The sequence below is a fragment of the Trichogramma pretiosum genome, unplaced genomic scaffold (genome assembly GCF_000599845.2).
Source record: "Trichogramma pretiosum strain Unisexual culture from Peru unplaced genomic scaffold, Tpre_2.0 scaffold50, whole genome shotgun sequence".
NCBI classification, from domain to species: Eukaryota; Metazoa; Arthropoda; class Insecta; order Hymenoptera; family Trichogrammatidae; genus Trichogramma; species Trichogramma pretiosum.
The window spans coordinates 173757-187988 of NW_019640807.1; the positions used below are offsets into that span (position 1 = coordinate 173757).

Below are 14232 nucleotides of genomic sequence, written 5' to 3' on the forward strand. Positions count from 1 at the left end.
ATTTATACATTATTATTTTGTTTCTAAAATAATATCAATTCAAAATTAAACTTCTTTGCTAATTAGAGGTTAATTTATTTTATTTGAGAGGCCGCATATTCATGTTCTTGTATTCAAACACCAGATTCTGAAGTCTAAAGTATTTAAAAACTCTTTGCAACATTACTCATGAATTTAGTATTTACTTGCAAAATTAACAATATAAGACGATGCAAAAGTAAACCAATGAACAACTGCTATGTAATGATTAAAAAAAAATTAGAATGATTTTTTGTATTAGAAATTTCGAACACGAAATCAACTTCGTTTATTTGACTTTGTTGAAATGATGGTAAAAATCGGTACTTTTAAAATTCGCTTTTGACAGTTTTACATTTGTTGATTCAGCGGAATACAGTTTGAAAGTACATTTTTTCATTGTTGCACCAAAGTAATTTCGATTATACCTGTCTTAATCCTATTGTTGTAATTTAAGTGGTGAAGTTTCAATTTAAAATACAATCTCTGGAATCTAAAAAATCAACAAAAATCGAATTCATTTTCATGTATAAAACATATCTCGAATTCATATTCTGAAATGAAAGAAATTAGAAAATAAGAAGAAAAGTATGAATAAAAAGTTAGATTTACGATCCGAACATTAGGCGAATCTTGGTAAAATTCGAAACGGAGATAAAAATTTGGGGACGAATCTGTTTGGTATTAGAAATCACGAGCAGCATAATTATTACCATTAGCATATCTGTATCTACAGTGGGAAAATGTTCTTTTTTCTTTTCACCTGCAAAGAGTATACACCGTCATTCTTTGCAAGGATGGGGGGGGGGCTAAAGAGAGAAGCATTTCTCTTCCCTCCCATGTCTCATTCTGCGGCGGCAGCAGCAGCAGCAGCCGCTTGTAGCCGCTGAGCGTGTATGGCTCTGTGTACTACACGCTGCTTGGTAGGTGTGCGCGCACTGTATCGGTGTGTATCGGCGCTATCCCTGCTGCTGCGTACGCTGCTTGGTATGCCATCTCCTTCGTTCGCGCAGGTGAGTGACTCTGGGTGCCGTGGGGTTTTACCGTTGGTCCTCGGCGAGCCGTAATGCTCGGCGCTCGCTCGCTGCGTATACCTCCTCTACTTTCTTTCCTTCGCCGAGCTACAATAATATATACACTTATAGAATACACACGTACACTGGCATAATCGGGCGTGCTCGTGGAGCCTAAGCCCAAGTCACACAGTAGTGCACCAGTCTTTGCGCAATAACTACCCAAAGTCGCAGCACGGAGTTTATTCTCGTAAACCAGGAGCCGCCGCGGCGTGTGGTACGAATTTCAACAATTTAGTTGAGCAGCTAGCGCTCGTTCGCGACTACGGCTCTCTTGGCTTCCAGTCTAGTTCTTCAATCCTAATTTTTAGCACCTCGTCCAGCAGCTTAGCCACGTTATACTGGCCAGCCTCGAGTCAGCACCTCAGCGGATATAAATCGGTGTGAGACAGAGAGAGAGAGACGGAGTGCAGGTAGGTCACTGAACCCTATTCTTCCGATGCATATAATCTTCTGTCATACTCAATAACGATCGGTGATAATGCCCAAGATATTCGCGTAATGCTGTCAGGTAAAATGGACGAGTCGTTGGGAAATCGGTCGCTATGAGAACTCGAGGGATCGGTATCGGTACTCGGTTCCGCCAGTAATCGCGGTTCGATGACATGAAAATTCGTAACTGTTCGTAATAGTCATAGCGCGTAGACATCAATTAGGTGGGCTCGGTTTATTCGGACTCTGGTACATTGCTGTCATGAATCGCGTCGCACCGGTGGACGTGTGCATATGCGACCAACGCTCTGCTGCGCGAGCAGTCTGAGCAACGAGTCTCAAGGCTGCCCATATTTACCGAAGAGTTCGCGTCACTAATAACTGCTTGGAAGACGATTCTCTATACACTTACAGATTCCAGTATGGAGCATAAGATTTAGATCTGTAGCGCGCAGTTGCACTTATTACAGTATTTCTTTTTTGTCCTTACCGGCCGGAGAGAGATTATCGTACACAAAAAGCATCGATGCAAAATTCAACCCCGTAGTGATAAAATCTTTAAAAAAATCGCACGTATTCTCCGGATAATTCAAACAATTTTTCGCTCTTTGCTATTTTTATTTAGAAAATAAACGAATGTAAAGAAAAATTGCAAAGGAAAAAAGTCTTAGAATTAGTTGAAATATTATTGTAAATTTTTCCGTTGTTCTTGAAGACTTTTTGGAAATATGAAAATTGATTTTATCGACCCGTGGCACTAGCTATAATAATGTTTCCTTAAGACTAACAATAAGGTGGAGTCATGATTTTTTCATGTTACTCTGTTGATAAAAAACAATAAAGCGAGATTCTAAGCAGCTTGGGAAATAAAAGTCATCCTAATATGCATAAACTTGCTGCATAAAGTAATGCACACCTCCCGCGCGAGGATTGGTATGCAACGCGTTCAAGTGTCCACGTCGTGATCTATACACCAGCAGGTCTGCATAACCGTTGCCGTGATATAATTTCAATGTTAAGGATTATTATTATAAAGTACGTATAACTGTCTTGTTTCGCGCCTTGACATCTACGTATACATCGCGCAAATGCATATCCGTGTTAAATGCAGCGAGGAGCTAAAAAGTTATGTACCGCCCGTCAAACGAATTGCGCGCAGCAAACGAAGGTCATTGAAGTTACGTGTATGCACGGCGCGCGTCTGGCTCATCTCCCGTGCAATTTCTTTAACGATCACGGGCATGCGCACATACCTGCTGCATACTTTCATTATGAACGACTTTCTTTTTTATCTTGCACCCTTTTTTTGTTCCCCTCCGAAGAGAATCTTAATACTTGCTGCATCTTCCAACTTTTAAGACTGTATCGTAAAGTCGAGATTTTTTTATCTTCAAGTATAAATCATAGAAATTGGGGAGGAAAAAATACTAATGATGGTTTGTTCGACATTTACGCGTTGACTTTCTTGGTCCGTTTTGGCGAAGGGCACGATTCTTCGGAATTTCGTTCATTCGTTTGCCACTTATTCATGCGGAGAAAGAATTCAAATAAGGCGTTGTATACAATACGAAAACAAGAAAAAGTGAAGAAGAAAGAGAGAGAGAAAGAAAGAAAGAAAGGAGAGAGCGAAAAAAAAGCTACAGCAAAACAGGCACAAGACCAAATAAATGAAAAGAGAACTGAAGGGATGTAAGGTGCCGAACGGTGTACGACATATTATATGGTACCTGATGGTCAACAATTCACAAATACCGCAAGTTACGGTACCTCATATTTAGGATCTTCTTCAATGACACTCCGTACCTCCAAAATTTTCTCTTACCTGTTTTTACTTTCAAATTCTACCATAAAGTATATAGTTCGATGCGCGTTTTTTTAATCAAGAGTGCAAGAATGAGAAAACACCAATAGACGAAAGATTTTAAAGTTACTACGCAGTTGGATTAAACATATTTTTATTTTACCTTCGACATGAAAATACTCTGATACGTTCACGGGGACTTTGAATTCAATCAGAGATCATTTTTCAAAAAATTTGCTATTACTGTAGAATTTAAATCGCAAATGGCCTATATGCTCTATTTAGGTGCTCAAACCTGCTGTTTATTTTACATACAGTACACTTTTTATCAAAACGTAGTATTTTAAAAGTTTCTATACATTTTGATTTTTCGAAAGTGATTCGAAAATGACATTTCTTTTCTATAAAGCCGCTGATTTACTTGGAAAAAGTGAAATCAAAGAAAGGAAAGCTCAATATTGGGTATCAAAAATATTAGATGACTGAGTTTTGAATTTACTTGATATTTCAACTTCATGTTTTAGTGGACAGGAAAAAAAATATATATAAAACGAAAATTTTTCTGCTAAAATTACATGATAATTGTGATATTCGATTCACTCGTTCTTTTTTACTTAGTAAATTCTATTTTTTAGTTCGAAAAATTTCTCAGAACATCATTATTCAATCATTATTTACATTTGTTGAATAAATCGTCATGAATATTGGAACCTATATATAAATACAAGTGAGTCATGTTATTTAAAAATGCACAATAAAAGTATGTAATAATTATACTTCCGTTCTTATTTTATTTCATGCTCATGACAGTTTAATTTTTTGTATAATTATAATAATAAGTAAACATTTTTCAGCTCTTTTACCAAAGTCTTTGTTCACAAATTCAAAAAAATAAACTAGATCAATATAATTTGTTTATGAAAATAATTATTTTACGTATGAAAATAACAAGTATATTGGTATTAAAGCCAAGGTTTAAGCTTATCGACACGATAGGTATCCGATATGAAAAGCACTTCCTCTAACGGTGGGTAAAAAATACAAAAAAAACCTATGCGATAAGAAATCGAATTTTTTCTAGTCAAAAGACATTTTTCCTCCACTTTTAGCATTGTTGTATTTCAAGTATTAGAATCGTAGAAGGATATATTTACATACTTATTAGTCCGATAAGCATATAACGTCGACTAATTTTTATCGCGACCGACTAATTTTGCCTCGAGTAGTTTTTGCAGGAAGTAGGTTAACGTTCACGTTTTTTACGATCCTCAAAACTTTGACTATAATCGTTAAAGAAAAGGAAACGGATAAAAAAATGTAATATTATCGGTCCCCGAGTAAATAAGATGACAATTATTGGGTCAATAAACGAAACTTTTGCCACGTGAATTTGCGTTATCTCGATAGGCGCCAGAATTCCAGTGGGGTTACTCGATATTATTTAGTACCGTTAGAGAGAAAATAAGAATCAACTCGCCCATGAAAAATCCTCCTATCGTCCTCTTGTACGGGCTCGCGCGCATATTTTCCAACTGCGACTGCATCTGCTGCTGCGAAGACCAATTTTATGCCGCTTACGGTATACCATAAAGTTATCTCTCGGTCGCATCATCATCATGCATACCGCGCGGTTACACATCGTCGAGACGTAATAATGACGCGAGCACGACAATGATGCGCTATCGCATAATGACTTTGGGCGTGTTCGGATCATTGCTTTTCTGAATTAACGTTTGGAGCAGCTCTAAATTCATTTCGATTTCGAGGCTCCGTAATTCTGTCCATTTGCAGAATTGTTACGGGTTTTCGCAGAACGAAAATCATCCTTCCAAGACGTTAATGATTTCTTACTCATAGCGCGATGGGGAGAAAAAATATTTCGTACTTCTGATTCATATCATAACAATGCCAGCCTTGCATGTACCAAAAAATATATTTGTTTTTCTTTTTTTCTCTCCCTCGCGCGCTCGATCTTTTTTTGCACATCCTGAAATCATCGTCATTACGCGAGTTTGCTCGCTGCTACTCCTTATTATTGTAACGACGATCCTCCAAGCGGACCTCGGCTCGTGACGTTGTACCCACAATACGACACTCGCTCTTGTTTTTTTTTCCAACGTCAAACGTAAGAGGAGGCTCGCGAGCTCCTGCGTATAAGTGTATGTATATGTATGTGTGCGTGCGTGTGTGTATGTGTGTGGCGAGTTGTAAGCGCATAACGGCACTTGGGCGCTGGTGCGAACTCAGCGGGGCCTAAGTATTGCAGCGCTTCGGTAACGATGATGTATCGCATCGACCGGTTTTTTTTCGCGTACAAGTACTTATAGAGTGTCTTTGTAGGTACGGGCTTGAATTTTACGAGAATAAAGCTCGTACGGCGTGCAAAGATTTTATCTTTGGTCTTTTTTTCGGCTTTCTGTGCCGTCGGTAGGAATTGCTGGTCATGCGCCAGAGGTTATTGACTCGTTACGAAATTCGAAATCGGATATTTACCGTTTGTCCATTTGAATTTGTAAGTGTAAATTGGGAAGGGTAAACAAGTATCGGTTGGTCCTACTTACTTCGTTAATTTCCTGATCATTTTTATACATCGGATACGCTTATTTTTCTTAAAAAGAAATTATAAAAATCTTTTGAAAATAATTTAAAATATTTTTTTAAATAAATTGTTTAATTATTCTTTACATGGTTTAAGATTATATTCAACTTTGAATGAATTTAAATATTTAATACATTAACAAAATTATAACTATAGCCACATTCTTAGCACACTTCACGCATCCCCTTCTGTGTTTTCCACTTTTACCATTTTTTAATATTTAAAATAACGAAGATTACTTGCAATAACGCGTCACTAAATCGCTTCCCAACCCGCTGGTGAATGAAGATAGAGTAGAGAATAATACAATCCAAACGCGTACTACTAAGAATCATTATTATTATAATGAATATACATTCGTAGTATTTCAAGGAATGTATCGAAATTACCCTTCACTTAGAGCAGTATATGCGCTGTCTATAAATCATATTGCTGTCTATAAAAATGTTAAGCGTGCTAAATAATTTTGCAAATATGTAATTATATATTGGTTTTTACTGATAAAATTGCTAATAATTTGAATATTATTGTCAACAGAAATGAATATAAAATTTTGGAAAAGTAAGCTGCTGGTTTTTCTGGCGATCGCGAGCTGCGTAATAGGCCAGCATGAAGACGACACAACGAACGCCTTCATGGAGGCTGCCTCGGCTTTGCTCGAAAACCAAGAAGCGATCGGCGGACTGCAGGGTGTGGCCAAGGCTTTCATGCAATCCGACGGAGGAAAGCAGGGATCCGCCGACGGTCTTGGACAAATCATCTCGGGCATTGGAAGTCTCATGGCCGCGACCCAGGGTGGCCAAAGTGGAGTTGGACAGAATAGCGGACCCGGCGCTGGTATAGATCTGTCGATGATCGGCAATCTCATCGGTGGCCTTTCGTCGCTTTCGTCCGCGGCCTCCCCCTCGCATTCCCATCAAAAGAGATCGATGCATCACGAGAATGCGGCTGAATCTTCGGAAGGAGGCTTCGATTTCAACAGCATGATCAATATTGCTTCGGCCTTTATGGGTCAAACTGGCAACGCCGAGGGTGTAATGGGTCTTTTGCCACTCGTTTTGAATACCTTCAGCGGTAATACCGATAAGAACGGCCACACCGACCATTCCGATCATTCTTGGTACATGCCGCCAATTCTTGAAAACATCCATCTTATGTGGGACCATTTCAGGTATTGAAATGCAATCAACATGTTTTTTATTTTCGATTAAAAATTTATTGAACTGAAATTCTGTACACGATTTTCATGTAAAAAAATGACGCTTTTATTCTACGAACAAATAACAAAGCAATTTATTGTTGTTAGAAACTCGGAACTTGGTCAGACATTATGGAAAAACAGTGGCCTTGCCCAAATCGTCGGAACGATGACCGACGAACATGGAAACATCGAGTGGGAGAAAATCATGGAGAGCTTCGAGAATCCCACCCTTCGCCGGCGATGGATCAATTCACTGACGAGTTTCGTAGCCGAATGGATATCGCATGTATCCGATCCAGCCGTTCAGCAACGCTACCTCGCCACGGCTCAGTTTATCGGCAACAGTTTCCTCAAGTCGCAAGGATATCCCAAAGCGGTGATGTTCGAGCCCACCAGACCTACCGAGAGTCTGTCGAGGCTCATCAATGCCGTGGCCAAGCGTCACTTGAACATGAACGTCGACAGCTATCAGTACGTAAAACCAGCCATCGCCTACGTACAGGAGCTCATGAGCTTGGCTTCGGAAAAGGGCTTCATCATGTCGCGAATCAACGCTCGCGAGCTCAGCAATAAATTGAGTGACTCCATCAACAATGGTTTTATCGCTCCACTCCTTAAAGTAAGTACTGATATTGAACCTCGATTATCGCGTGCACGACATTTTAAATCACCCTAACGATTGGCGTCCTTTGTTTTTAGGCTTATCGCGCTTACAAATGGGGATCGAAAATGCCGCATTGTGCCGCGCAAATTTTGTGCTCGATCAATCACAGGCCAGCGCCAGTCGACGGGTCTAAACCAGCTCTCGACGAATCCATTCGAGTAGGATTAACCAAAGTAGCCAGTTTCCCAGCTGCTTGGGCCATCAGTAACAAAAGCAACGCCAATTTTTGGTCCCTGTATTCGTCTATACTAGAAACCGAAAATTGCCTCGTAAGTCAAACTATTTCGACTCTTGACATTTTTTCAGCGATTTATTGACTTTTTACTGAAAAACCGAATTGCTTGCAGGTCAAGTACCCAGCGGATTGCACGTTGTTTCACGAGGAAGAAATTCGAGTAACAACAGAGTTTCCACACAGCGATGAACTTTGAGTTATGCCGAGTTTGAATGTGTCAAATAACGATCAAGAGACGGTATTAAATATCATGTAACACAAACAAAAATGATCAGATGATCTGATCAGAGGCGATTTTTTTCATTAATTCATTTAAATCTGATCGAAAATTTACCAATTATTATTTTCTTTTCACTTAAACTAGCAAGTTTAAAAAGATTCCAGCGTAAAAGATTAAAGGTACTTTTCAAATTAGATTTTTAACTGGTAGGAAAAATAATGATAATGTCGAGGTGCGATAGCTATTATAAAAGATACGACTGTTATTAATTATTGATTTATTTTTTAAATTAAGTGCAAATAACGACTGTAAAACGAGTACTTCTGAATCATAAGATGAGTGAATCGAGTTTACCAAGTAGGCTCGATATAGACTTGTTTAATGTTTATACGTATGCATAATTACATAGATAGCAGATTCGTACATAAATAAATAATTCTTGTAAATATTAGATAAATATCGAATAAAATTTAAGTGATATTACTATAAAATGAAACTATACATGAATTGTCCTTTTTTTGTTGATTGCAAGTGAGAAATGCAAGGAAAATTATTGAACAAAACTATACTTTATTTCTTTTTAACGTTTTTGCACGCCCACTCTAAGCCCTCCTGTAAAAGAATACATCAACATCAATGTCGTTAATGATTCAAACTCTATGCAGAGATGCATCGACATTTATGTGACTTACCTTGATACCCTTTCCATCAGTTGCGACGCATGATTGAATTTGCCAATCTCGATCTTTTATATTGGGTAGGCCGAGAGATTCGGCAATTTGAGCAGCAGTTACCGATTGAGCGACATCTTGTTTATTTGCATAAACTAGCACTGGAACTCCACGAAGTTTGTCTTCAGTCAATAGTTCGGACAATTCTTCGCCAGTTTCTTCGAGTCTATTTAAATCAGCACTGTCAATTACGTATATCTAAAACGAAAAATTAGACAATTTTTTTGTTAAAACAAAATTTTCCCCAATGGAATTTTCCTCACAAAAAACATTAATGAAATGTATACCAAAACATCAGTATTTTCAAAGTAGTTTCTCCAATAAGGGCGAATTTTTCTCGCACCTCCTATATCCCATACGTTCAACTTAAATCCATCTGTGTGGATACTTTTAATATTAAATCCTTGAGTTGGAGTAACCTTTTTCAACAAAAATAATGTTTATATTGATACTTTAATTATTTTATTTTTGAAACGACATTAGGTACTTGAGTAATATCTTCGTTTGCCAAAAAACGTAAAATAGTTGTTTTGCCTGCATTATCCAAACCTAATAATAATATTCTTAGTTCTTTCTCTGGATTAGCCCGCAATTTTTTTAAAATTGATAACAGCCCCTACAGAATAAAGACTCTTTTTAACCGGTGAAAATTATTATCAAGTGTACAATGAAATCGCGTTATGAAATTACGTGAGCAGTTTTTTCAAACTTAGTGCCAGACTTTTGTGAAGCGTCTGCTCAAAACTTTTCAGAGGTTACGACTTACGTCAAGTGCTGTGCTCATCCAAAACAGTGAATAAGTGCTTGAACAAAAAGTATACATATAATTTACGAACCATGGTGAAAGTTGGTGTTCTTAATGGAAATCGAATAATTATTTAAAATTATTTTTCAGCTATACATTTTTTTTAAATTAAACTCATGAAAGAATAATTGAAAGTCGTTGAATATTAATTTTTTAAATGTGCACAAGAAAAAACTAATAAAACGAAAATTGTTGGTAGCTATTTTTAATTAAATGATACTGTTAATTGATCAGCGCGCAAAATCTAACTTTACATTTTTATTAAAATCATTCGTGACTGTTTGTTTACCGGTTCCACCAGAATTTGTTACCATGGTTTTGTCAATGTATAAGTAGCCTGGGACAACCTGCAGCAAATGTAATGATGTTGCCACCTGTGTGTTAATTCTGAAACTAAATTTTTTGAATTGTTCATCGATAAAAGAAATTTCATTCATTTGAAAAAGAATTATATTTTCTTGTGATGTATTTATTAAATATTTGAAAATATGCCAAAATTATACGTCTCTGGTTTGATTACAAGTGAATTCATAAAACCAGTTGAAAGCACAGTTTACGATGTTTCATTGGAAGCTATTCATTTGTTTCCGTTCAACATAGATGATTCCAAGAAAATCGAAATTGGCTGGGATTATTTTATATTATGGAATCAAAGCGAATTGATATTGCGTGGTAAAAAAATTACCAACGAAAAATGTGGTAATAAATTACAATTACCTGCTTCGGTTATTTCCAGGTAAATCTGAGCTACGTTATAAACATTTTTATGATTGTTTTTAATTGTAATATGAAATATAATTAAAATTTTCAGACTTGAACAAGTTATCGCTGGCTCTGAAAACATTTTTATTTTGACTAATGATAGTAAAATATGGATTTATAACATTTACACCGATAATTGGCGAAGAGTTCCCAATTTCATAACAAATTTACACAATAATGATGTAGAAAAAATAAATAAAATAAATCATAGTCGCTGCACTATCGCTATGACCGATTTGGGTCAAATCTATAATATCCCTTTGTTAATAAATAATTCCAGTTCAGTAAAATTTGTTGATATTGCATGTGGTTTTGATCACACCCTGTTACTAGCGGAAAATGGATATGTTTATTCAATGGGAATGGGCACGTAAGACTGCAATTATTACTATTACTTTATCACAGAAATTTTATTACGCAAGCACTAAACTTTCATAGTCGCGGTCAACTAGGACATGGTGATTTGGAGGACTGTGACGAGCCCAAATTAATTGAAGCATTAGCTGGTCTGAAAGTAACACAAATTTCAGCGAAAGGATGGCACAACGCAGTCATCACTGACCAGGTTGGAGAATAAAAAGGATATAAATTTTTTAATAATACCCATAAATTTCATGAAAACTACTTATCATTTATTTGAAGGGCGATTTGTATACTTGGGGGTGGAATAATCATAATCAATTAGGTCTCAACAGCATCGAAAACGTACTTGCTTTACCAACATTAGTTAATTTCATCAGTAGCACAATGGAGGAACTTGAAATAAACGTCATTAAAGTTCAATGTGGAAATCAATTTACAATTTGTAGAACAGGTAAGGGTGTTAGTTGAAAAATAAGGAAGAATATTTTTTTTTAAAAATTATATTCATAAAGTGATTTTTTAATATAATTAAAGATACGGGGGAATTTTGGGGATGCGGCAACAATAAATACAATCAACTTGGCGTCTCTTCACATAGTTTATCAACTGCATCTAAATTTGAAATGTTAACGTATGACAATATAATTGAGCCAATTCAAGATTTCAAATGTTATGAGTGGAGTAGCTGTATTTTTACAAATTAAATATTATCGTACCGCATGGAATAATTTTAGAATTTGTTAATAAAAATAAAAATTGCATTTATATTTCTTGTGAACCGTCCATAGCTTTTGATAGTGGTTGAATAAACTCTTCTTGTTCCATAAAACTATTTCCCTTATTCATCGAACTGATCCTTTTTTCTGTGTCTAAAAAAAATTCAGTTTACAGTTTGTTCATCAAATTACATGAGCGGCTTACTTTTAAGCTTATTATCAGTTTTTTTCTGCGATCCTAATCTTTTAGGCTTTCGGAAACTGTAATATGGTATTATGTAATTATAGCTTTGGTGTTGTTTCAATAACGCCATTTGAATCAAAGAATAATCAGTGTCATTTCCGAATCTGCTGACGAATTAAAAACAAAAAAATGAAAAATTAAAACTTCGTTGATCTCTTAAATGGCGGTAAAAAAGGACAAACATCTCATAAGTTGCATCGACTATTGCATGCAAAACAATTTCGTGCGAAACGTCTTGAAATTTTATGTCCGTCGATTCTTCTACAAATTTTTCTGTTTCCCCATTTTCGAAAAATTCTTCCAACTGTAAATTCTAAAATGTATTTGCATCTTTAAAAAATTTTTATTCGAGTTTAGAGAAAATGTCTCATCACTATCAAACCTTGTTTAAAAGCTTTCCATTACTGATGTCAATTGCGGCTTGCATAAAAATTTTGTTCATCAATTCAAAAAATTGTCTTCTAGTCACATCTAAGTAAATCAAACATGAAATAGTAGATTACGTCCCCAGGTAGCGAAAAGCTAAAAAGTCTCATAACTGCGTATCGAGATCTGAGGATTGAACGATAATGCAGCGCCTCGCAGTATTCAATGTGAGCGTCCCATAATAATTAAAGGAATAGGGTAAAATAAGCATTGAATTAAAGGTAAATTAGCATTGAATGCATAGAAGCGCTGCGGTATCGTTCAGTCCTCGATACTATTTTCAAGAATCCCTCAATAAGAAATTAACTTTTTCGTTTTGGCCGCGTTCGTTGGGCCAAAACAGGTTAGTTTCGGGTGGGGTAGTATGAAAATGCCTTTTCATGCTTTCTCACCAAGATTATTTTGTAGATATGAAAATTCTTCGTAGATCCAAAATATGAAAATTAAATAACCTTCTTCTATTAAGTCATTTGAGAATTGGATGCTTTTTTGAATTATGGTTTTAAGCATCCACTTTGAAAATAAATTAACCTTGTAGTCATGAATATTCAGTACGTCCCCTATCAACCTTAAGGATAAAGAATGAATCATTTTGAATTTTAACTATGGATGGATATTTTTAATACTCAACTTATAAACTGCAATATCAAAATCGGCCTTATAACCTCGACACTTTTTCTCAGAACTCAGTAAATTCATTAAACCTAATATCTTTTTCCAAGTTTCATTGTTACTATTGTGTGTATACTGATAAAATCACAGATCAGTGGTCAAAATATTATAGTTTAAAATCAAAATCTTGATGAAGTTACCTTGCTGGAAGTTTCAGAATAATTATCATCGTTTAAAGATTTCTGAATAAGATAAGTTTTCCGATGCTTCTGATCTGACAAGCTCATTTCCATGCGTATTATCTATATAAGAAGATAAAAGCAATGACTAATTCAAATAAAAATAGAAGACTGGAAATAATAAGGTGAATTTTAAATAAATTTTTAGCAGTCTAAAATTTTCATATTTTTTCATTTATTTTAATGATTTTTTTCCACATTTTGTTCAATATTTTCAGAAAATAACACTCCAAAGCGAAAAAACTGTATGTTTTCACCAATCCCAATGTTGATAATATACACATATTTATATATTATAACCTTTGTATAATATATATTATGTATGTATATATATTCGTGAATATAATTGTGTATATTTCTTATATACTTTACTATTATATTGTTTATGTAGCGCACACTTTAGACTGTTTACGTTATCCTTACCTCTATAATTTGATCGTTAAATTACAAGTATTTGAAAAACACGAAACGGATTAACGCCCTCCAACACGATTGGAACTTGCGAGTGCCACTGACGATATCCATCTAGCGCCAATCTTGACGATACTTTTTACTCAGAGGTCATTCAGAAAGTTTGCTCAAGCCTCCGTTTTCTGGTACATGGAAGGCACGTTTTTTATGCAAAACGCTTTCTTTATGATAAAACTACGTAGACTTTAAAGATAACGATGCAACATTCAGAATTCGAAGATAATACCGAGTTTTTTTTACAAAAGCTACTTGTAAAAATTCAATTTAAAAGTGTATGTTGCTTCAAAGATTTGACCTTTTATGATTTTACAGTTAAGCTTCACGATAAATTTGTTTTTCAAAATATCCGCTTCGTAACGAATCATGTAGTGCTTCCTACTGAACTCGCATTTTCCACGCAGAAGTAAGAGGATCGGAAAATCGGCGCGATGAATCGTCATCGCAAGTTTCTTTATTTATGTGGTACGCTTTTGAAATATTTTTCACATCAAAGTCAAAAAGGCAATACGCAGTACGAACTTACCTAATATAATGTGTATCCTTTTTCCTTTTATCTTACTCTTTTTTTGAATATGTGTGCGTGTATTATCAATACAATGTACAATTGTCTCTTCTCCACT

General features: G+C 35.7%; 4 protein-coding genes across 7 annotated transcripts; 2 read left to right on the forward strand and 2 right to left on the reverse strand.

Moving 5' to 3' along the window:
- The first annotated feature begins 1100 nt into the window (after window positions 1-1100).
- Window positions 1101-8609, forward strand: LOC106655049. 3 transcript variants are annotated; one of them, XM_014375236.2, is made up of 6 exons: window positions 1101-1308; window positions 1403-1504; window positions 6461-7094; window positions 7230-7743; window positions 7824-8057; window positions 8136-8604. In XM_014375236.2, exons 3-6 carry the CDS (start codon window positions 6463-6465, stop codon window positions 8217-8219), a joined length of 1464 nt encoding a protein of 487 aa, XP_014230722.1. In that variant the 5' UTR covers window positions 1101-1308; window positions 1403-1504; window positions 6461-6462; the 3' UTR covers window positions 8220-8604. The 3 variants fall into 3 exon arrangements, with proteins under 3 accessions (XP_014230722.1, XP_014230721.1, XP_023316207.1); XM_014375235.2 differs by having other exon boundaries at window positions 1101-1504; XM_023460439.1 differs by lacking the exons at window positions 1101-1308; window positions 1403-1504 and adding an exon at window positions 4850-4903 and having other exon boundaries at window positions 8136-8609.
- Window positions 8610-8764: 155 nt separating this feature from the next.
- Window positions 8765-9916, reverse strand: LOC106655051 (ADP-ribosylation factor-like protein 3). 2 transcript variants are annotated; one of them, XM_014375238.2, is made up of 5 exons: window positions 9811-9916; window positions 9462-9590; window positions 9262-9393; window positions 8936-9172; window positions 8765-8855 (listed from the first exon to the last, which is right to left on the reverse strand). In XM_014375238.2, exons 1-5 carry the CDS (start codon window positions 9811-9813, stop codon window positions 8814-8816), a joined length of 543 nt encoding a protein of 180 aa, XP_014230724.1. In that variant the 5' UTR covers window positions 9814-9916; the 3' UTR covers window positions 8765-8813. The 2 variants fall into 2 exon arrangements, with proteins under 2 accessions (XP_014230724.1, XP_023316215.1); XM_023460447.1 differs by having other exon boundaries at window positions 9741-9916.
- A 4-nt stretch (window positions 9917-9920) lies between these two features.
- On the forward strand, window positions 9921-11665 carry LOC106655050 (probable E3 ubiquitin-protein ligase HERC4). The gene is made up of 5 exons (XM_014375237.2): window positions 9921-10515; window positions 10591-10911; window positions 10980-11106; window positions 11184-11355; window positions 11439-11665. The coding sequence occupies exons 1-5, from the start codon at window positions 10268-10270 to the stop codon at window positions 11606-11608; spliced, it is 1038 nt and encodes a 345-aa protein (XP_014230723.1). The 5' UTR covers window positions 9921-10267; the 3' UTR covers window positions 11609-11665.
- Window positions 11618-12941, reverse strand: LOC106655044. The gene is made up of 5 exons (XM_014375230.2): window positions 12683-12941; window positions 12247-12335; window positions 12047-12177; window positions 11826-11968; window positions 11618-11773 (listed from the first exon to the last, which is right to left on the reverse strand). Exons 1-5 carry the CDS (start codon window positions 12879-12881, stop codon window positions 11667-11669), a joined length of 669 nt encoding a protein of 222 aa, XP_014230716.2. The 5' UTR covers window positions 12882-12941; the 3' UTR covers window positions 11618-11666.
- Between the last annotated feature and the right edge of the window lie 1291 nt (window positions 12942-14232).